The sequence below is a fragment of the Callospermophilus lateralis genome, chromosome 13 (assembly GCF_048772815.1).
Source record: "Callospermophilus lateralis isolate mCalLat2 chromosome 13, mCalLat2.hap1, whole genome shotgun sequence".
Lineage (NCBI taxonomy): Eukaryota > Metazoa > Chordata > Mammalia > Rodentia > Sciuridae > Callospermophilus > Callospermophilus lateralis.
This window is the reverse complement of record NC_135317.1, coordinates 39,415,488-39,437,561: the sequence shown is the minus strand read 5'-3', so window position 1 is coordinate 39,437,561 and position 22,074 is coordinate 39,415,488. Positions and strand designations below refer to the sequence as shown.

The 22,074-nt window shown below is 32.2% G+C and overlaps 1 protein-coding gene across 5 annotated transcripts in view; it reads right to left on the bottom strand.

Annotated features, from left to right (window-relative positions):
* Positions 1–476: 476 nt before the first annotated feature.
* Positions 477–22,074, bottom strand: part of Mindy3 (MINDY lysine 48 deubiquitinase 3) — a 79,970-nt gene continuing 58,372 nt past the window's right edge. For 4 of the 5 annotated variants that reach the window (XM_076873133.1, XM_076873134.1, XM_076873137.1 and 1 more), the window contains 5 exons: positions 13,513–13,585; positions 8,848–8,920; positions 5,465–5,552; positions 4,228–4,299; positions 477–1,379 (listed from right to left, as the gene is read on the bottom strand). In XM_076873133.1, coding sequence (XP_076729248.1) covers positions 1,230–1,379; positions 4,228–4,299; positions 5,465–5,552; positions 8,848–8,920; positions 13,513–13,585 — 456 coding nt within the window. In that variant the 3' untranslated portion in view covers positions 477–1,229. Of the gene's footprint in view, positions 1,380–3,014; positions 3,140–4,227; positions 4,300–5,464; positions 5,553–8,847; positions 8,921–13,512; positions 13,586–22,074 lie in introns of those variants that run through there. The other variant, XM_076873135.1, reaches the window with a different exon arrangement.

Here is a 22,074-nt window from a genome sequence, read left to right as displayed (position 1 = left end):
GTCACCAACTTATACATAAAAATCTCATGCCGCTTTTTTTTTTGTGCTAAAATTTACTTACTATATTGTAACTGTTTGTACAAAAACGAAATAAAACCCCAAATAGATTCACACAGGAAGTATGCTATTGAAGGTAAAGTTCAGCTCCAAAATATATAAGAAAATACTAAATGGTTGACTGCTTCACATGTGAAGGCAAAACCAGCTCTGGTTGTTCAGGTTTCAAACTTCTGTGGAGCAAACTATTAGAATAAAGCAAATCTCTCTCAAGTAAACAGGATGAGGCTTCTGCATCTTTGCTCACTGGTTTAGATGGCTACCACTCAGGCTCTGTGCTTCTAGCTGTGTGAGTTAGCGGAGCTCTTAGGTAAAGTTTGGATCATTAGAAAAGTTTTGGATGCTGTGTTTTTCAGGGTGTCTAGACAGTAACATTTAAAAGTATTTGTTTATTTGTCACTAATGTAAGAATGCAAGGATAGAGTTAAAGAAAAAAGTTTTTATTTAGGCTATCAACTAGGATCATAATAAATAATGGAATATACTAATGTAGTAACAGATGTTCTCATGCATTTATCACATTTATAAATATACAAGAAAGCTGGCTTACAGGGCTGTTGGAACAAATTTGGAAAAGCATTTGGCAACACAGTGAAAGTTAACAGTGTTAAGACTATCAAACATTCTCTTTTCTATCAGTTTAAAAAATACATCCCCTAGACACCTGTGAATAAGTGGGAAGGTTTCAGATAGTTTCTACATTTTTAAACATGCCAGAGTTAGACCAATTATCAAAGGATCTGGACTGATAAATTGTTATTTATCAGAATTTCTCATGGAAAAGATTTTTGAAAAGAAAAAATTAACTTCTGCATTTCAGTGTGAAAGCTGATATATTTATTATAAGCCAGAATCGATCAAACAATAAAATGTGCCTGAATGAAATAAACCCAAAAGTTTATACATAGTGATTTTGATACTCATCTGATTGCAAAAGTGATGAACTTTGATTAAAGCTTAATTTTGCTAGTAAATTTCAACACAAAGGGTTAAAATAGGATAAGCTTTAAGGTAAACCTTTAAAACAAATAATAAAACATTTTAAACACAAAAATGTGTTTTTAATTGTTATTTACAGTTAATCAATGGTACCAGTGTTTAGCCAATTGCCAGTCATAAATCCCTCTCTCAACATCTGTTATTACAATCTTCCTTACAAATAGTTAGGCAAATCAGTTTAGTGAAGGAGAGCGATCTGTGGTCCAGAGTAACTCAATGTATGGCCATTTGGTCTGGAGACAGCGTTTAATAGGCGTGTCATCTGTTTGTAGCATGGGATCTTCAAAACCCATAATGACTGCAGTTCCTTCTACATACATTACCTATTGAAAAAAGAAAAGCCACCAAGCTCAATCAATATTCTTAGTAAATTCTTCTGTGAGAACATTTTTATAGACTAGCAAGTTATTATATAGGGTTTTATGTGGAACTTCTCATCTATTTTGATAGAAATTATGAGTAAGAATATTTGCTTAATTAATGTGAAAATAAATTTGCAAAGAGATAGTGATATAGATTTTAATTGCTAGCTGACTTGATGATGTTTAGAATAAAAGTATATGTGAATCACAAGACACATATAGACTGTTTTTAATAAGAAAACCATCCTTCAAATAATTATTTAAAGAAAATTTCAATTATTATACTCATTTACATCACTTCTATTATTGTAATATTGAGGCACTCAGACACTCATGCCAATCTCATGAAATGGAAAGCCATAACAGAAATATAGCTATCCACTCTAAGGAGGATTCCATTTGCTCCTTTCAATTTAAAGATTAAATTTCCAGAGCTGAAGACAATTTGCATGTTTGGAAATTAAATTTATTATTAAGTATTGCCAAAATTCAGCTTATAAATGTACTTTGTTCTGACATCTTTTTAAATTTTTTTTTCTCCATGATTTTTCATGTAGTACAATCAAATAGTAGGAAGAGGCTGATAGATCAAACTAGTCAGCACTTATGTTTTATGTGATCATTGCCACTGCATATAAAAATGGTCACTAAGTACTAGAAAATTTGTATTCTTATTTCTTCCATTTCAAATAAAATACATAAAATGTTTTATGACATATTGCACCAGTGAAAACCCTAACTCTTTACAAAGGGTTCTCTGTGTACATGAAAGCAATGGTCATTAATTTATTTTCTGTACCAACAGAAATTCTAACTATATAATTTAATAGGAATATATAAATTGCCTTCTTCTAAAGTATATATAATGACTTTTACATATTCATTGGTGGATACACACGATTATAATAATGTTCCTTCAATATAAAAGCCACAACTTATTTGACTAAGGAGTCAAATATCAGCCTTAAATGATAGTTCCCTAAAAGACACATTATTTCCACATCTAAAGTATTGCTAGGCCAGATAATTTGGTTTCATATATCTATTTTTTTTAGAAAGTTCTAAAGACATTTTCTTCTGTGAGAAATTTTTTTAAATACTTTATTTTGGTTAATATGTAAGTTTGTTTCTAGTGTTGATGAAATAAACTTACTATTAAAACTACAACTCTCACTTTTCAATTCCCCAAAGCAAAAGAGTCTTTTCCTGAGGAGTTCTCTGCAAGGAATATAACTCTCAAGTTATGATACTTGACAAGTAAGACTTATTTTCACAAAGAACTTCACTTGCTCATAACACGGAGCAGAAGGGCCTGGACAGAGTACTGTGGCCCACTTCTGGAGACCTCAACTAGTTTTTGTTGCTTGGAGGATCAGGCATAGTAGTTCCCTTCCCTGTTTCCTCCAGATGTTTTTAATAGCACCTCACTAGCTCCCAAGTAACTGCATAACATTATAGTTCTGCAACTTAATGACATTCATGCTTTGCTTTATAGTTGCTATATACTACTGTCATGTTAATATCCCCTCTGTTTTGATTTCTGATCTTTGTTAGTATGCCAGATACTTCGCACAAGCATAATTTGAAAACTTACTATACACAGGTAGCGTGGCCAAGCAGACCAAGGACAGGATTGGGAATCAGGAACTCAGTTCCAATCCCTGCTCTGTCAATGACTTGCTGTGTGACCCTGGGTGAGTCACTTAATCTCCCTGTCTTATCTGTAAAATATGGATAATATTTGACTACCTTGCAGGAACTGTGTAGGTGAATAACTAGTGACTATAAAGCACCTCTATTTCAAAGCTATGCAAAACTTCAAAGTCCAGATGAAGTATTCATTAACACACATTAAGAAATGACATCCAAGTTTTCTTATTGACAATGTATATTTTGGACCTAATGGAACTTTACTTTTATATTATGAAAATAAAAGTAAATTTTAGTATTTTAGATTTAACCAAAATTATGTATTTACATTATAATATATTTTCTGTTGCCATTTCCAATTTAAATAGTTATAAAACCAGCATGCATAGATCAAATTAAAAAGGCATGTTAGGGATTATTCTTTCTAATATTAGCTTTATTTACCACAACTGTTTCTTGAATAAATACAAACATAATAGACATTACATGTGTACACAAAGTGGTATTTCATCAAAACAATGAAGTGCTGAGACAAAACTTTTGCTTAGAACACGTGAGTCACCTTCATGCCTTTGAGTTACAAAGGAAAACAGCAAACATAATGGGGAAGAGGGCATGTTCTGGGCTAGACTCCTTAAGTTTCAATCCCAGCTCTGCCACTTTCTGACTGTCTGTCCTCTGACAAGGTTGCTTACCTGTTCTTCAGTTCCCTCTTCTATAAAATGAGTATAAACAGAATACTTCATATAATTCTTGATAAATGCTCAATAAATGCTAGACATTGTGGTTATTTTAACCCTTTAAAATATTTTTCTTAAATTCTATTGTCACCTCCTTCTGCATTTAAATGCATCTGTAAGGTCATTCACTATACTAACCATAATGCCAATTTAGAAATATGTACAAAGCCAAGGGTAAAACTATGCATGTAGATGCAGTTATTTTGTCACAGTGAAACTACTGCTCCAATGTAGATCTCCAATGTACCATATCATGTTGAACAAATCAATATGACCAATTCTAAAATATGTTTTGATAGTAAAGAGACTCCTGGAATAACCTTAGGTAACCACTTTATGGGAATCTGACATTGCTAATATACATATGTACTTATTTCATCAACCCAGTTGAAGACAAGTTGCTATGTGAATTATCTTACCTTTTCATTATAATTTGATTGCTTCAATCCATTGTAGTGGTAGACGGTAAAAGATTCTGGACCACTGGAGCCCTACATAAATAAAGTACTATTAAAACTTTATATCGTTTTATCAAGCAATCTGTAATTAGCAATGAACATGAAATAAAAGTTTCTTAAATGCTGATCCTTTCACTGGGGAATCATTTGACAAAGCAAAGAACTTAAATGGAGTAATTCCCAGAAAACCAAAAAGCTGCAACAGGTGCTTCTGGAGAAGAGATTGGGAAGAAGGAAGTATAAATTTAATAATTATATCTTACAAATTTCCTTCAACCATTTTTTCATTTTTACAGTTTTTCTACCTGTAGAAAAGGTCTTATTTTTTTCTTTTATGATTAAATTACTGGTACTAATACATTTCTTTTATGATAGAGGTAGAAAAGAAATTGGAATTTCAACTGAAACAATGAATCTCAATTTACAACATGTTGTCTGATAAAATGGCCACCATGTAACTATCTAAGTAGTTCAGTTCAGTAGTAAAATTCTTAGATAAGAAGACAACATAGGATATAGAATTAGCTTGCCAGTGACACAGACAAAACTCAAGGGTTTTGTAACATGCATATATTCTAAATAACTGAACTATTATCAACATCCTATAGAAGACATGTCCCAGTATGAAAAAGCACAGCTCCACTGAAACAAAACACCACCTTTTCTTTGATACAACTGAGATTCTCCTGGAATTTAGGTTAACTAGTAGTGGCTCCTATTACCTATAGGTACCTTTACCCTCATTTCTCCATATTTAAAAAATTCTTAGAAGATAAATACTAATCTATTAATAATAGTTACACATGAGAATGAACATGGGGATGAGAGGGAATGGAGGATCTTTTTTTATTCCATATACTTTTGAATTTTATCCTTGAGAAAAAACAGTATGGTTATGTATAAATATTAGTGTCTGCAGTATCCTTTGCCACCTTCCCTGCTCCAAGCAACCATCACTACTGGCACGTGTGTATACCCCAGGCATACCAGCACTGCACTGCCAAGCTCTGCATTAATGTATTGGTACACAGGGCTCTGACCTCTCTGCATGGAGAAGTTCTTTACATAACAGAGTATTCTCAGTCTCTCATACACACCTTACGACATTTTAAAGAAGTAGGAAAAAATACCCAAACCATGACAGATGATGCCCCTCCAACAGAACATAACAATAAATGTATTTCTTCAACTATGTTACCTGATCAGGAAAAAATTCTTGAAGAAATGGACCCAACAATATGATTCCTAATCCTTCTGGATCTAATTTATTCTTCATGAGATTTATACTATAGGAGAAAAAAGGAAAACAGTGAATACCAAAGGGAGAAGGTCTAATTTTTTTTTCTTTTATGATTAAATTACTGGTACTGTAACACATTTGACTGCCAAAACTTCTAAAAGCTGTTCTTTTTAGAATCTTAATGACAAATACACAAGAATGACATTTAATTTGCCAAAACTTGGTTATTTTTAAACTAGAGTAATCTGTTACTATTTAAAATTTAAATTATGATGACTTTGGAATATTTTTGTTCCTTATTAGGTAATTTAAAAACCAAGGCTTAAAAACTCAGTCTTGTTACCTCCCAAAGGCAAATTTTCTTGCTTCACAGGTAAACCTGAATTTAACAATGAAATAAAGCATTTAACTTAAAAAAAAAAAAAAAAGTTCATGTTCAGCTTAAGAAGAAAAACATGTCAAAAGGCAGTGGTACATCAGATAATGAAAAATGTTTTTTAAAAAGGTTATTTTTAAGATCTAAATGAGACAGTCTTAAAATGCTTACTTGATTAGGGCTTCAGTAAGCAGCAAAATCTTAGGCAGTGACATTGTATAACAAGTATCAATGAAATAGTTTAATCAACATTATAAGGACGTAGAGTTTTTCATTGGTAATGCATCCTGACAATACTATTGATCATCAGAGCCCAAACACCTTTTTCCTGAAAGCCTCTCCAGTAGATTGTTTTGGTATGTCAGGAACAGTGCTTTAGATTTGCTATTTGTGGAATCCCTATAGATGGTTATGAGATCAACTGTGTTTAGGACTACTCAGAAGTTACTGAGAGCAAATTTATGGCAGTGCCTTATAGCTGACTTATCTAGTCAGTGAAATGGTAATGGCGTGTGATTATAACAAAGACAACATATTACAACAAAGCTCAACTAGTGAACCACCATTGTATCCAGGGAGGGCTGCTGCCTTTAGATACTTCAATCTTAACACAGAGCAGCTTGGTCAGTGAGACCTGCCTTCCAGCTTGGATATTATGATGTTTGGTGGGTACCCCTTGCTAGAGGTATCCAGGACCCCGAAGACTCCTCTCACATTTAGAGATAAGAGTAGGGAGTTTTTAAGCACTCTGTTTAGTCATTTTGACATGCTCCTTTCCTTGACCTGTGCCATTTACCTTTTATTGCCCCTAAAATTCAGTTGTAAGATTTTTGTTGCAAACTTTCAGTAAAGTCCACCTTATGGAAATTTAGACAACAGGACATTAGTTAAATGACGTTTAGATGTGATTTTCTCCCCAGTTAGTAATTCAGCTAAATGAATTATTTATTCAGGTAAATAAATGTCTTCTGTAATATGAAAAAAAAATGCTTACTTGAAGGTTAAAGAGGAAAGACAATCACCAAAGAGCTGAAGTACAGTGAATTAGAGTAAATGGCAAGTACTTTATTGGTCTAGCAGTAGTCTAAAGAAAATAGAACTCTATATAACCTTTACCATTTAGGTGAAGTCAAGGTTAGTAAAAAGTGTTATATATGATTAGAAAGACGATATGTTAAAATGGACTGAAATCTGGAGGGTTTTAAGAAATAAAAATGGTCTTTTCAGAAAAGTTTTATTCTCTCAGCTATCTCAAACTATAATTCCAAGTTAAATTTAGCTCATTATATAACAAGTAAAACACTGTGCTTGGGGTTTCACTGGGCACTTCTCCTCTTAGGTTCAATTCAAGTCAAAATGAATCTGCACATCTTCTGTGGCTCAAACTCTCAAGAGATGGGCAGCAGATGCAGCCCATGACATAGGCCAGATATAGTCAGGGGGTTTGAGGACTTCCTGACTGGGAGTGTGGGTATTTTGTCTGGGTCAATGACTAGGAGTTTATTTCTTAAAGAGAGTTTAAGCTATCCTTGTAAGGGTAAGTTTTGCTTTAAGGTTTAAGAAAGCCATATGTGCACTGCAGTAGCCATGTCTCCTGTAAACTCCAGGGCAGGCTATATTTTATGTGTGGTATGGTGAGTGGGCTATTTGCATCCTACAGCCACGTATCTCTTCTAGGACACTACACAAAGGACATGATATTTTAGCAGGACTGAGCAAGGCCAGGTTATGGCATGAAACAAGTGGGCACATTTTATATTTACAATATTTAAATTTTTAATGTATTCTAGATTATCGGCTATCACATTTTATGTGAATAGGCCAAACTATAGAATGAACTTAATCTAGTCTTTCAGCTACTTCTAAGAAAACAAGCTGATTGAATCATCTATACTAACTATAATTCAAGGCATACTATGTATTCTGATGAAAAAAGGGCAATTACATATGCATGTATCCATGCAAGAATTTGAAAATAACAAAAAAAGACCCTTTCTCCTTCATCATCCCATCTTAAGAACTACCAGTAACCAAAACTGAGTTCAGTTCTCTTTTGTAAATTAGAGCAGGGCAAACAAGATAGTCTCTATGTGGAAATAAGTCTGGAAGAAAAACAGTAATTACTATTTTATGAATTATCAGACCAGTTCAACTCTGAATTTCTTCTAAAAGTTTTAAGACGACTGAAACATTAATTCAGATGTGATTAGTTTTATAAGTATCCACATTTTCAAAAAAGCAGACCTGAACTTATTTAAAAATAGGACCAAATTCTAAAAACTGTATATACCAATGTTTCATGTTGCTTTTGTTTTTACTGTTCTGTAAGCTAAAGTTTATTCACTGTCAGAAAAAACTTGAAGAAAAAATTGTGCAGAAAAAAAGGGAAAAATTAGGAGATCTAATACACATAACCACTTTATTATCAATGAGAAAATATTTCTTGTTAAAGATCCTACATCTATAAAAAAGTTATGTTTTATATATTGTTAATTTTAGAGGAATAACAAGAAAAGACAAAGGTAATACTAAAATTCTGTACCCCAGAATATACTGAAGTCATTCACAAAGGATTAAGATCAGTTAATCATTTAGAAAAGTGCAATGTATTTAGTCATCTTTATTTAAGATTGAAAATTAGAGGCTTGCTGGTTCTTTTATTATTTCACAGAAACCACAAAAGAAATAAAATCTTTAAATGGAATACCTGTACTTAAAACTTAAAGACATTTTTAGCACTTCAGAAAAAGCAGCAGTACATGGTGGGAAAGGAAGCTCATTTTAAATATGTTAAGTCTCTACTATCATAATGGATTAGTTTGATTTCTTTCTAAATCTTTATTTTATATAAATTGCTAGTTTTTATAATGCAGGCTTAAATTTTTTTTAAAAAAGATAAATATAATGTTTAAAATATAATGGAATCTTTTTGAGTTTACAAAATGGCACTCCCTATTTAGCTTACTATTCAGGATCTGAAACAAGGTCCAATGCTTTCATTACGTCTTCTAGAAGTGAATCAGCTATGAATCCATTATCTGGAAAAAAACAAATATCAGAATAAACTTCAAATAACAGTTTACCTCAAGAAATACTAGTACTGTTAATCAGATTTCATGGGGGGAAAATCATATAAAAGGAATACAAAAAGTTAAGGAATAGCATATTAAGTTTACTTTTTTTTTTTATAACAATGCCTATTATTTCCAGATTCTTTTATTTTAGATTTATAAGGCACACGGACAAAAGTTTTTTTGGGGGAGATTTCAAATAAAAAAGTTAACCACATAATTTCTACCTGAAAACTCCAATGAAACCTTAAAGTCAAATTACTTCTTCTTTAAGCAGTCTTACAAATCTGTAAAATGGGTAAAAGTTTTTTTTTCTACTTAAAATTATAACAACTTATTAGGTGTATCTTTCAATAAACAAAGTATTTCCCATTAAGAAAATAATTCCCTTTGTCACAATGTTATAGACTATTTTGAAAGAATGTAGTGACTATTAGGTAATAGACAACTTAGGAAGAGATACCCTATAAGAGGCTTGATGACTAAAATAAGAGCTTTAGATTTAACGGAAAAAAAATTGAAGTTGAAATGTAGAGTAGAATCAAATATTGATGATGGCTATTCTATGGAAAAAAATTTTTTTTGGCTTGATGAGGAAATAGCATTGCCAAATGGCTCAAACTCTGATGATGTAATAGTACATGACACAGAAAAAACCTTGTAGGGTAGTTAGAAATGATGGTAGTTTTAAACAAGCAAACTGTTTATTGCCTTAAATGTACAGTGCTCAAGTTCTCTCAATTATTTACTCATTCCTAAAGACTGTCTCAGCTTTAAATAAGCATCCCACAAAATGTCTTTTTTCAGGCTTTAGTTGATTTTTAAAAAATCTTGCCAAGGAGAACAAGATGTCAAAAGCCTTGCTCCTATAATCAAACTACAGAATAAAGTGTGTGGTTGCTCATTCAGACAGTGTGCACTGTCTATCAAAAAGGAAATGAAGTTATAACAACACAAAGGTCTTTTTCTGTTCTTAAACATCATTAAGCATCTTCATCCCCATCTGAAGACAGATTAGTCTCAACTTGAAGGCTACAAATCATATAGGAAAAAAAGTACAATTGTTAAGGCAAGAGTTTAGAATAATTCTAATTTGTCAAGTTACTGATAATTTGAAGCAGATAGAATAAATTATTTGTTTGAGGGCACCTGTGAAAACTTGCAAGTTTTGTGGGCATAGCTTTGATGAATTTGAAAGGTAGAGAAAAATTATGTTGCTTAGTTAAGCCACAGTTAAAATCTACAATCTCCAAATGCAAATTTATTTTTTTTCAGGAGATAGGAAAAATTATTTGAATAAGTTTATAAGCTATCATGTAGATCTACTTGGTATTACAAGGTTCTTTAGGAGGCACTACAAAGTTCCTCTGTCCAATATCTGATCACATTGATCAATCTACCTCCATTACTATTTTTTTATTTTATAAAAACTCCTATAAAACAGACATTTGAGTACAAAGCCACATACAACCCCCCACAAAAGGTGCAATAAATAAATGCAATGTGAACTTTCTTAAAAATGCACGCATGATGCTTTGCATTGGCCTGATGTTGATTCACTTTATTTTGAGACCCCGAGCACATATACTAGTGTTTATTTTCGTTCCTTGACTTGGGATTGATCAATAAACTGAGCCAAGTAATTAGATGTGAGATATCAAGGTCCTGCTAAAATAAAAGTTTCTCATTTGGAATGCTACCAAAATTAACAGTACAAAAATATGAATTTGATCTTCTAAGTTAGCTTCTAAGAAATGGAAGTTACTCAAGTAGAATGAAAGTCAATATCAAATCCTTATTCCACTAAATTAATAACAACAGTTCAAAGAAAACTTGAGCTAAAAAGTACTACTTGAAGATTTTAGCCTTTAAAAAAAGACATTGGGAATACTGAGGGGGAGAAAGTATTTGATCTTGTAGAACACTTAGACTGCAGTCTTAGTTCTTACTCTCTGGTATGTAGTTCTGGAGAAGTGTCACAAAGTTGTTTGTTTTTGAAGAACAATGATGAGGATAGAATCCCTGCCTATCTCCTGGGTTTATGGCAAAGTTTGATGGGATCATGGATGCAAAAATGTAATATGAACTGTAATGCTCCATGCAAATGCCGGTCACTGTTATTTTTAGACAGGTCCCCCCCTTATAAGCCAGATTAATGTCCTAGAATCACTTGCTTAAAATATGCAAGATGCCTGCACCAGTCCATTAATTTAATTCCCAATATGCCTACAGCACAGTGTGTGAACAGTGTTCTTACAGGTTAACGCAACTGTCAGATACCTGAGTAGCATCCAACAGTGGGAGACAAAGTGGTATGGCGAGTGAGATAAAGATACAAAAATACTCATGGGTACTAGAACTCCAGTTCCCTTTTCATTAGCTCCTCTCTAGATCAATTATTCTTCAAGTATCTAAGGAGAGTGACAAAGGACAATTGTCCCCAAACCAGTCTCTGCTAAATGGAAATTGAAAACTACTTAGAAGCTTGTAAGACAGTATACTTAGTGTTCTGAGAGGCTTGATTTGCTTATATCGTGAAAGCAAGGTATACTATGTTTAGGAGGAAAAAACATCAAAATTAGTAGAAGAGCAGATTAGTTTGTAAATGACTATTTGTAAAGGCTGAAAGAAAAATTTCAGTTTTTAAGAAAAGTTTATCTTTATATACATGATTTATCATAAAGATGATCTCTATTCTGAGGTACCTGAACAAGTTTTCCTTGCTTTTTAATCATTGTTTATAGTCCTGTTAAGCTGACACAAACGAAACTTTGTAGATGAAAGTAATTTTATTTAATCAACAATTGTCTTTAGTAGGAAGAGCAACTTTATTTTCATATTGCATCTCTCATGATTCAATTTGAAAAAATTGCCACTGATTATAAATTGTGATTATTGGCAATAAAAGACATTTCGATTTTTTTTTTTTTTGGTAAATGTGCAAAAGAAAATGAATAGTTCAAGTACCTCATCTATGATTTAAAAAATTGCAAAAAGTAAACACACAAATCTATTGCTTATGACAAGGTCTCCTACTTTAAAAACCTTAGTATTAGTGTATGCATTGTTGAGTTTCTTTCACTTAGCCTTCTAATGAGCTTTTTTGAATGTTCAGTCTCCTCTGTTTGTGAACACCCCTTGCTGTGAGGTATTTCTTGTGCCCTTTTTCATTAATGGTTCTTATCTTCAAGATCCTCTAATTTTCTCACTGCATGATCATTTTCTTAAGAAGCTCATTCACCCATAGTTTCAATTCTGATTCAAAAATTTTCACTAGTGAAACAAACATAGCAGTATCTATCACAGCAGACTATGAAGTCATATGTTTGGTTTTAGAATGTGCTGGATAGTTACCTGGTGTAAGAATATGATTCATATTTTGTAAAATCACTTAAAAAAATCTGAACCATAAAGACCTGACTAGAAACTCTGGGAAGATGCCCACTTAATCTGTCATGCCATCCTGCATACCTCAGGTTATAATGTATTCCATGCTACAAGGAATTCTCTTATACTGTAATTAACATCAGTATGGATAGAAACATGCCCCCACAGAAGTCCTGAAACAAAGGCATATGTGTGTATGTGCATGACTGTGAAGTGACACTTTCCATTGAGATGTAAGGTATCTAAATGGAGGTTAGAGATGATAGGAAACAAAGTATTTAAATCTACAAGAGGGTATACTCCAGGAAAATGCTCAACTTCTCTGACATATATTTCTTTTTTTTTTCTTTTTTTTTTTTCAATGGTGCTGGGAATTGAACCCAGGGTCTTGTGTATGCAAGGCAAGCACTTTACCAAATGAGCCATATCTTCAGCCCTGAAATACATTTCTTTAAAATATAAATCCAACACTTAATATAATTAATTTTCTCAGTTATTACACTAACCTTGGGTCTCTAGGAACACTTCGCAATAGTAAACTCTACCTAATTATTTTTCTTATAGCTTTTCTTTCTACTCAGGCCAGACAATAGTTACTATCTCAGACCCATCACTTTCTTTTCTATTAGCCTCCATTTGCCAAAAGTGCTCTTTCCCTCCAAAGTCTTCATGACAGCTCTCTAATTTCAGTTCAATTAATCACAACATTTCTTTGAATCTTATACTATACTTTTTATGTTGATTTTATTTCCATATGAAATTGTTACTATTTTTCAATCCATCTTAAGTTTGATGATTAGCTCAAAATATATTTTAAAACTTTATTAATAGAATTTATTTATTCTTTAACATGATTCAGTGGTAGGAAAAATTTGAGGATATAAATTCCATTCACTTCCTTATCTAAAGAAGTAGAATGAAACATTATCAAAAGATTAAAAGATTATGAATTCTAAGGGAAACTTAGATGTTTCTTAAGTTAGAGAAAAGGTATAATGAAAGAAAGAAAGAAAAGTTAACATTAAAGTTAACATAATGGTAAGTAACATGTTATTTTTTTGGTTTCTCTTTTCATCATTTTCCTTTAAAACTTTTCATAAATTTAATCAATATTTCTTTTCAATAAAACTCAGGTACATCTCAATATACTTCAAATACATCAGATCTTTTACCTTCTGGATCATAGGTTTGAAAAACTCTCCTGGCTTGTTCTGAAGGAGCTTCAGGAGCAACTAAAGCCATATCCTGAAAAGATAAAACACATGCTATCAACCTGCTATATCATCATCACAATAAAAATTAAACACTAGATCAGGGAGAAGAAATGATAAAAAGTCAGGAGATTTTGATCTACTTATGTATCATAGGTGTATGACTAGATAAGTTACAAACTCCCTAGGCCTTGATTGTACGTGTGAAAAATGGCAATAATACTTCAAACACAGAAAAGCATTGAGAAAATACATGTGAAGGTTTATATGAACATTTGAAGAGTAACATTATACAGGTAGTTACTATAAAAATGCAATCTAAAAAAATCAATTCATGAATTTCTTTACATGATTAGATAGGTATTAAGAAGTATAACACCTGTAATCCCAGCTGCTTGGGAGGCTGAAGCAGGAGGATTCCAAGTTCAAAACCAGCCTCAGCAAAAGCAAGGTGCTAAGCAACTCAGTGAGACCCTGTCTCTAAATAAAATACAAAATAGGGCTGGGGATGTGACTCAGTAGTCGAATGCTCCTGAGTTCAATCCCTGGTAACCCCCCTCCCTCCCAAAAAAAGAACTATAACAAATACATTCTAGTTTTCAACACTCAAAACTAAGATTTTTGCAGCAAAGATTTATAGAATTACACATAGTAATGCATTTGAAATTCATCACTTTGGTAAAATCATGACTCAGTAATACCTAACCAAAGAATAATAAATGAAATTCTGCATAAACAAATTTTTAATTATTCTAACTCATAGGGAACATCTTAAGGCAGAATTATTCCTTTTCCCCATAAAACAAATGATCTATCATAATTAATTTATCACAGTGAGCATTACTATTACAATTCTATAGCACAAACTTTCAGTGTTATCTTTGATTGATTCACAAAAGTTTTCTTCCAAATACCCAAGTCACTGTAAAATTTTACTACTTGGTTGGCATGAATGTAGAATCTAGGCTCCTATTGTCTTCTGGTCATAGCTTTTGGTTATGCCTTTACCTATAAATATGCTGAGATAAAACTCAAAGAACAAGTTTCCCTTCCCACCATCTCAAATCCTTTTAAAGAAGTTGTGGAACATAATGTTAAATAAAATTTAAAAAGGTGTTCTCCTATGGAAACAATTTTTCTAAGAAATGTACTAATTTTTGTTGTAATTCTACATATGTTCTAGTCTCAACTTTAGCTTCCTTAACTTTTTGTACCCCTACTTCTTTTTTCAATTTCTCTTCTGGGATGACTAGCGTAACTGAACTCCTGATTGAGGAGAAGCTCAACAGCAGATCAAATTTTATTCTGTTCACAGACAAATGAACAAACTAAGAATTACAGTAATTCTTACCTGACCATGAGGACTAGGTTCCTGAGAATCTTAGTAGCACATTTGGTTTTTATGAAAAATTAGAAATAGAAATCAAAACAAGGCAAATTATGCAAGCTTTGCATATTTTTATGTATTTCAGTAAAAGATTTTTTGGCATTTATAAAATTTGGTAATGTATATTGTTTCCCATTTACCAGACCTTGATAGAAACTTGTTGCTATCCCCTTTCCTGCATTTTCAATGTTATTTTACTGATAATACACATGTTGAGGGACAAGTTTACTTTTGATATAACTTTCAATGCCTTTCAGATTTCCTTTATTGCTGGATGCTTCAATTGTGTTTAATCTTCAGCTATTATAAACAATGCACCAAATAAATAAGAAAATGTAATTTCATATATTTTGTAGTTGCACTAAAAGGTATCAATAAAGTGAGATTGCTGGGTCAAAGGAAGAATGCTTTTATAATTCTGGTATGTGTCACCATACTCTTGAGTTAATGTTTGATTATTAACCTATTTCCAAACAATATTTCTTAAAACCTTCTTTCTTTTTTCTAATGTATCACAAATATAGCCTTTGCTCAGTAACTTTGGGCCACAGCCTCCCTATCCAGAGTTCCTCCATTCTTCCCATACACTCTCCCCCGGCCCATTGTAGATCAGCATCCACTAATCTGAGAAAACATTCAGACTTTAGTTTTATATATAAAATCACAATATCAGCACACGGACAATTACAATTTTTCCTTCAGCTGAATGCCTTTTAATTCTTTTCTAGCCAATCTGCTGTGGCAAGGACTCTCAATACCTTGTTGAATAGAACTGAGCATGGATGTCCTTGTCTTCTTCCAAACCTTACAGGAAAGACTTTAGTTTTCCCTGTTGAGAAGTCATGGGCTTCTTATATGCAATCTTTACTGTGCTGAGGTAAATTCCTTCTATGCCTAATTTGGTGAGTTTTATCATGAATTGATGCTGAATAATGTAAAATGCTTTTTTTTTTCTGCATCTACTGAGATGATTATATAACTTCTCTCCTTCATTCTGTTAATGTGACATATTTATTAATTTATATATGTTGAACCATCCTTGTGTCTATGGATAAATCCTACTTGGTCTCAGTGATTTATCCTTCTCATGTGTTTGCTGAATTTTGCTGAAAATTTTTACATGTATATTTATAAGAATAGTGGCCTATAATTTTCATTTCTTGTAATATCCTTGTTTGGTTTTGTATCAGGGTAATGCTGTTCTCATAAAAGAGCTTGGAAGATTCCCTCCTTTTCGATTTTCTGGAAGAATATGAGAAGGAATGGTATTAGTTGTTCTTTAAATGCTTAGTATAATTCAGCTGTGATGCCAACAGGTGTCAAGTTTTCATTTGATGGAAGATTGTTTTACTGATTCAATCTCCTCATGTGTTATTGGTCTGATTTTCTATTTTTTCATGATTCAGTCTTGACAGTTGTATTTATCTAGGAAATCCATTTTTTCTAGGTTATTCAATTTGCTGGTGTATAATTGTTCATAATAGTCTCTTAGGACCATGAATTGGAAGAATTAGCGCTGTTAAAATGTTCATATCACCCAAAGTGATATACAGATTCAGTGCAATCCTGATTAAAATTGTAACCCAATTTTCATAGAAATAGAAAAATCTTATTCCTAAAATTCATATAGAACATGAGATCCCACATAGCCAATGCAACCATGAACAAAAAGAACAAAGCCAGACACTATCTGTTTTTAAAATGTATTAAAAGCTATTGCAATTAAAGCATCATCTTATTGGCAAAGAAACAAAACAACAAAAACAAAACACATTGACCAATGGAACAGAATGGAGAGCCCAGAAATTAACCCTCCCATGTCAAAAGGGAGGTCTTAATGAATGGGTATTTAGAAAACTGGATTTCCTCATATAGAAGGACAAAATTGGAAGCTTACCTCATCCCATATACAAAATGAAAGAAAACTTAAATGTAAGACCAAAGACTGTAAAACTACTAGAAGAAAACAAAGGAAAACTAGCAATGACATTGGTCTGGGCAATGATTATTTTGGATTTGATCCTAAAAGCACATGCAACAAAAACAGAAAAATGGAATTACATCAAATTGAAAACCTTCTAAACAGCAAAGGAAACTGTATAAAGACAGCCTACAAATCAGGAGAAAATATTTATAAACTATACATCTGCTAAAGGATTACTATCCAAATATAAGTATATAAGGAGCTCAAAAAACTCAGAAGAAAACGAAAACTCAACTAAAAATGGTCAAGGTATCTGAATAAATATTTCTTAAAAGAAGTCAGACAAATGGACAGCATACATATGAAAAAAATACTCAATATCACTATTCATTAGGGGAATGCAAATTATAACCACATGAGATAATATCTCACATCTGTCACAATGGCTTTTGTTTAAAATTATTTATTTTTTAGTTGTAGTTGTATACAATACCTTTATTTTATTTACTTATTTTTATGTGGTCTGAGGATCGAACCCAGGACCTTACACGTGCTAGGCGAGTGCTCTACTGCTGAGCCACAAGCCTAGCCCCACAATGGCTTTTATAAAAAGATGAAAGATAACAAGCGTTGATGAGTAAACAGAGAAAAGGAAACCTCTTTATGTTATTGGGAATAAATGTAAATTAGCATAACCATTCTGGAAAACTACACGTAGGTTCCTTGAAAAATTAAAATAGAATAACAGGCTGGGAATATAGCTCAGGTTGATAGAGTGCTTGCCTTGCATGCACAAGAAGGCCCTGGGTTCGATCCCCAGCACCAAAAAAAAAAAAAAAAAAAGAGAGAATTAACATAAGATCCAGCAATATCACTTCTGGGTACTTACCCAAAAGATCTGAAATCAAAGAGATGTGTGCATTCCCATGTTCTTTGATGCACTATTCATAATAGTCAAGTTATAGAATTAAGTTAAATGTCCCTCAACAGATGAATGCATAAATGTATTATATAGAGACAATGGAATACTACTTAGTTTTAGAGAAAATTATTATTTATAACAACATGGAAAGAACTGGAGAACATTATGCTAAATGAAATAAGTCAGACATAGAAAGAAATATTTTTTGTCCTCACATATATGAACTCTAAAAACTGAATTCACAGAAGCAGAGAGTAGAGTGGTGGTTATAGAACTGGAAGAAATGGGTGCATAATGTCAAAGGGGATAAACATTACAGGCCTGAGTAATTTTTTTTAAAAAAACTTCTATTACATAGCATGGTGAATACAGATAATAAATACTGTTCATTTCACAATTGCTAAGAAGGTTAATTTCAAATGTTTTCACCAAAAAAGTTAAGTATTTGAGGTGACAGATATTAATTAATGTGATTTAATGATTCCACACTGTAGTCCACATTGCATTACTTTGTATCCCAGGAATTCATATGTCAACTTATAATAAACAATAAAACACTCTCAGAATATAAGTAAAACAAAACACCTTTTAGGGGGATGAGATGGTGGACAATATTATCAAAGCATTTCTTCAATATTCCTACAAAGTGATGTTTTGGAAAAAGTTGAGAGAAGCCAGGAAGATTCCACATTTTTAGCCACACAAAAAAGTTTATATCAAATACTTTGGCATTAAATGCTTCAGAAAATGCAGGAGTGGAAGATGGACTTAAGAGAACTGCCTGATACTTTGTGTCTAAGTTCCAAAGGTTACAAATAAAAAAAATATGTTTTGCTAATCTAGAATGGAATTAATTAAAATTAATGCTAATGAAAAGTGCACTATATATCTATTGCCTCTGGTTGTGACTATGTAAAAAGAAAAAAAAATCAGCAGCAAAACAAATGACTGTGGCTGTGTTCCAATAAAATGTCATTTTACAAAAATAGGTAGTGGGTTGATTTGATCTGAGAGCCAAAGTTTGCTGAATTATAACATTTGTTAAGTGTTAAACATGCCTCCTTTTATTCTACAGATATTGGGGTGTAAATATGTCTTAATCATCCTCAAGAGCCAAAATATCTTCTTTGTAAAGATGATACTGGCTATTGTCAGAAAGAAGAAACAACGTGGGGAATTCTAGGTAGAAAGAACAGAACTGTGAAAGGTAGGAAGGTGGGGAAACTGGAAGAGAAGAGGACTGATAGGAACTGAAAAGAAAAGGAGCCACAGCTAGAAAGGGAAATCAGTTCTGATGGAAGAATGAATGGCTGTGACTTTCAGAGTTTTGAGGTAATGGTTAAATATCCATGTACAACAAATGCAGTTATCTTCATGCATGGCACACTGTGATATGTGAAACAAGTATCTCAAAATTCCATATGTGGGTAACAACTATAAAACCATATGTTACCAACCTAACAGAAACTCCCCTTTTCCTTCCAAAACATCCCAATTGTACTGGCCAAATCCCATAAAATAAAAACACCAAATATAAGTGTTTCAAATAAAGAAAATTTTGTCTTGAAGAATTGAAAAATCATGTTTTGTTCTGTTGACCTCAGTGATAGGCCAATTTGTTAAATTCCTTAGGAATTAACAGGCAATTTGTTAAAGTCCTTGGGAATTAACTCTTCTTAATCGTACCACTTATTTTAAGATGTGGTTAATACCCGAAGGGAGAAGAAGGGAGGGTGGAAGGGATAATAGTAAATGCTAATGAAAATATTCCAAAAGTTCTCACCCACAAGTCTTCCAAAGTGAGCCTGGCTTGCTTATTTTGAGTGTTTACAATGCCTTCTAGATTACTATAGAAAATGGTCTAAGTAATAAGTTTGTTTATATAATTAAATGTTTATTGATGAAATCAGAATTTATAAGACCACCCTCTATTCCACTAAAGTGTTTCATACTGAAATTTTAAGTTTTTATTTAATATAAATTGCAGCACTAATTTTTACCAATTTATTTGTAAAAAATTTTTACTAATTAATTTAAACATCTGCGAACAAGCTTTCTAATACAAAGATTTGTAGAATGATCCATGTTGCAAATTTGGTAATACACTAATAATAAATGTAGTGATTTGCTGTGCAAGTGTGAACAGAAATACAGAATTTCATTTAATTCAGTGTGTTTTACAATGCTAAAGCAAAATATTTTGGAGAGGTATTATAGCTCCCATATTTTTCTTATGGTACATAAAAGAAATAATTACAAAGGATAAAGTGAAATAAAACTTTCATGTAATACCTATGTAAATGTGAAGAATATGAAGAATATTCTACTCCTCAGATTTTCCATTTCTAAAACTTAATATAGTAACAGCTTTAGATTTCCCAATCTACCCATGCAGCCGTAAATTTTATTTTTAACAGTCAAGCTTATTAAATGGTAAACTTAGTTGATGCACTTAAGATCACAGTTTAACACATGAAAAAAATGCTGCTATATTTTCATGAATATTTTAAAAATTATCTTTAAAAAATTTTTAAATTAGATAATTTTCTTATTATCTAATATGAAGTTCAAAAAAATGCACACTAATCCTTTATTCTGCTTAAATTAGCCACTGATTATAATTAAGATTCCAAAACTGTAATTCTAAATTACTGAAGTCAGTAGTAACTTTCATCCCTGGTTCTATTTAGAAGAAAATTTTAATAAGTAAAGCATCTAAACTTTTAGTTACTATCAATAGAAAAACATCCAAAACGTAAGAGATAAATATTTAAATACTGCCTGCTCTTAGCTATATAAGCTGACTCACAATCAAAATTATTTTTATCCTAAAAGCAATTCTCTATATTAATCTGATAAAAATTAGATGCTTTGGTCAGAGGAATGTTAGGATAAACACTTTCTATATGGCCAGTTTATTGTTCAAAAGGGATTGCTAAAAATTAAGGCTTTACACATTATCTAACCTCACCCACCTTTAATTGGTAAAGTGCCAGAGAAGGAGGGCTAAATCCAAGGCATAATGGGACTATCTTATATCCTATAATTGTGAATGAAGTATCCTTTTTTCATGTAGTTCTCTGTACTATCAAGATAATTATTTACTGATCACCATAAACCTTTGAAAATGTGTAACACTAGCTATCCTTTTGAACATGTAGTGAAACATAAGGACTATGTTAGCTAGATATAAGTAGATTATTAATGAAAAGATCTTTAAAGTTTATTCATTATACTTTTGACTATTATCAAGAACAATCTGCTGTCATGAGTAATTAAAGAACCTCCAAAAGCCTAACCTAACTTCAGGCATATAAAACATATAAATAAATGACATTTTAGCTTGCAGACTTTTTATAGTGCTAAAAGCCTCTTCAAAAAAAAAAAAAAGCTAATTGGTGTATAATTTACCTTTAAGTAAAATTTTACTTTATAATCACTTCTGCTTAATACTAACTTTTTGCCCACCAACTATACTTAGAATTTATTCCCATCATTTTTATAAGCCACTTATCAAATATTCTCAAAATATCATTTGAATGTAGGTAGGACAGAATCACTTTTTCCATTATTTTCATTATTTTCCAAAATGTACAAAAGCCCCAGGCCATCTCCATAGCAAACTACAATTTGTGTTGTATCAGTAAAGTCATCAGGGCAGGCGACAATGAAAAACACTTTGAAGATCTTTATCCAGAAAAACACTCTAAATATACAGTGGAAATAAGGCAGTAGAAGGAATGTCTGATGGATATGAGCTACTCTTATATTATACTCATTACAGTTATTAATGAGTGGGCCTTTTCTCCCACTATCGTGACTACACAGCTTACTTTGAAAATCCTTACAGCTCTTCTCAACTGATTTCTGCCACAGGACAATTAATGCCTCAAGTGTCTACTTTGTGACTACTCTCCTATGCATCTATGATGCTATTATGAACATCTCTGGGAAAATAGTCTTTCAAATCACTGTTTACTCTCGTTTATATAAACGCCATTTAAGAGATATCACCTGTTTTCTTAATGAAATACAGTAGTGAAAAGGCTAACTTGAGCATATGAATATCCAACATAATTAAAGAAAAATGACTTTCACAGATGGCAGAAGTTAGTGTTATACAAACACAAAGGTAAAAGGCATACTAAATCTGAAAAAGTTTCTCTTTATTTCTAAGTAAAGACTCTTTGGATCATCAGAATTAAACTCTCTTAAGTCACCAGGACACAAAGTAATCTACGGTGGTGGATGACATTGTTGTTTCCAATTAATTGCTCCTCCCCTTCCTTA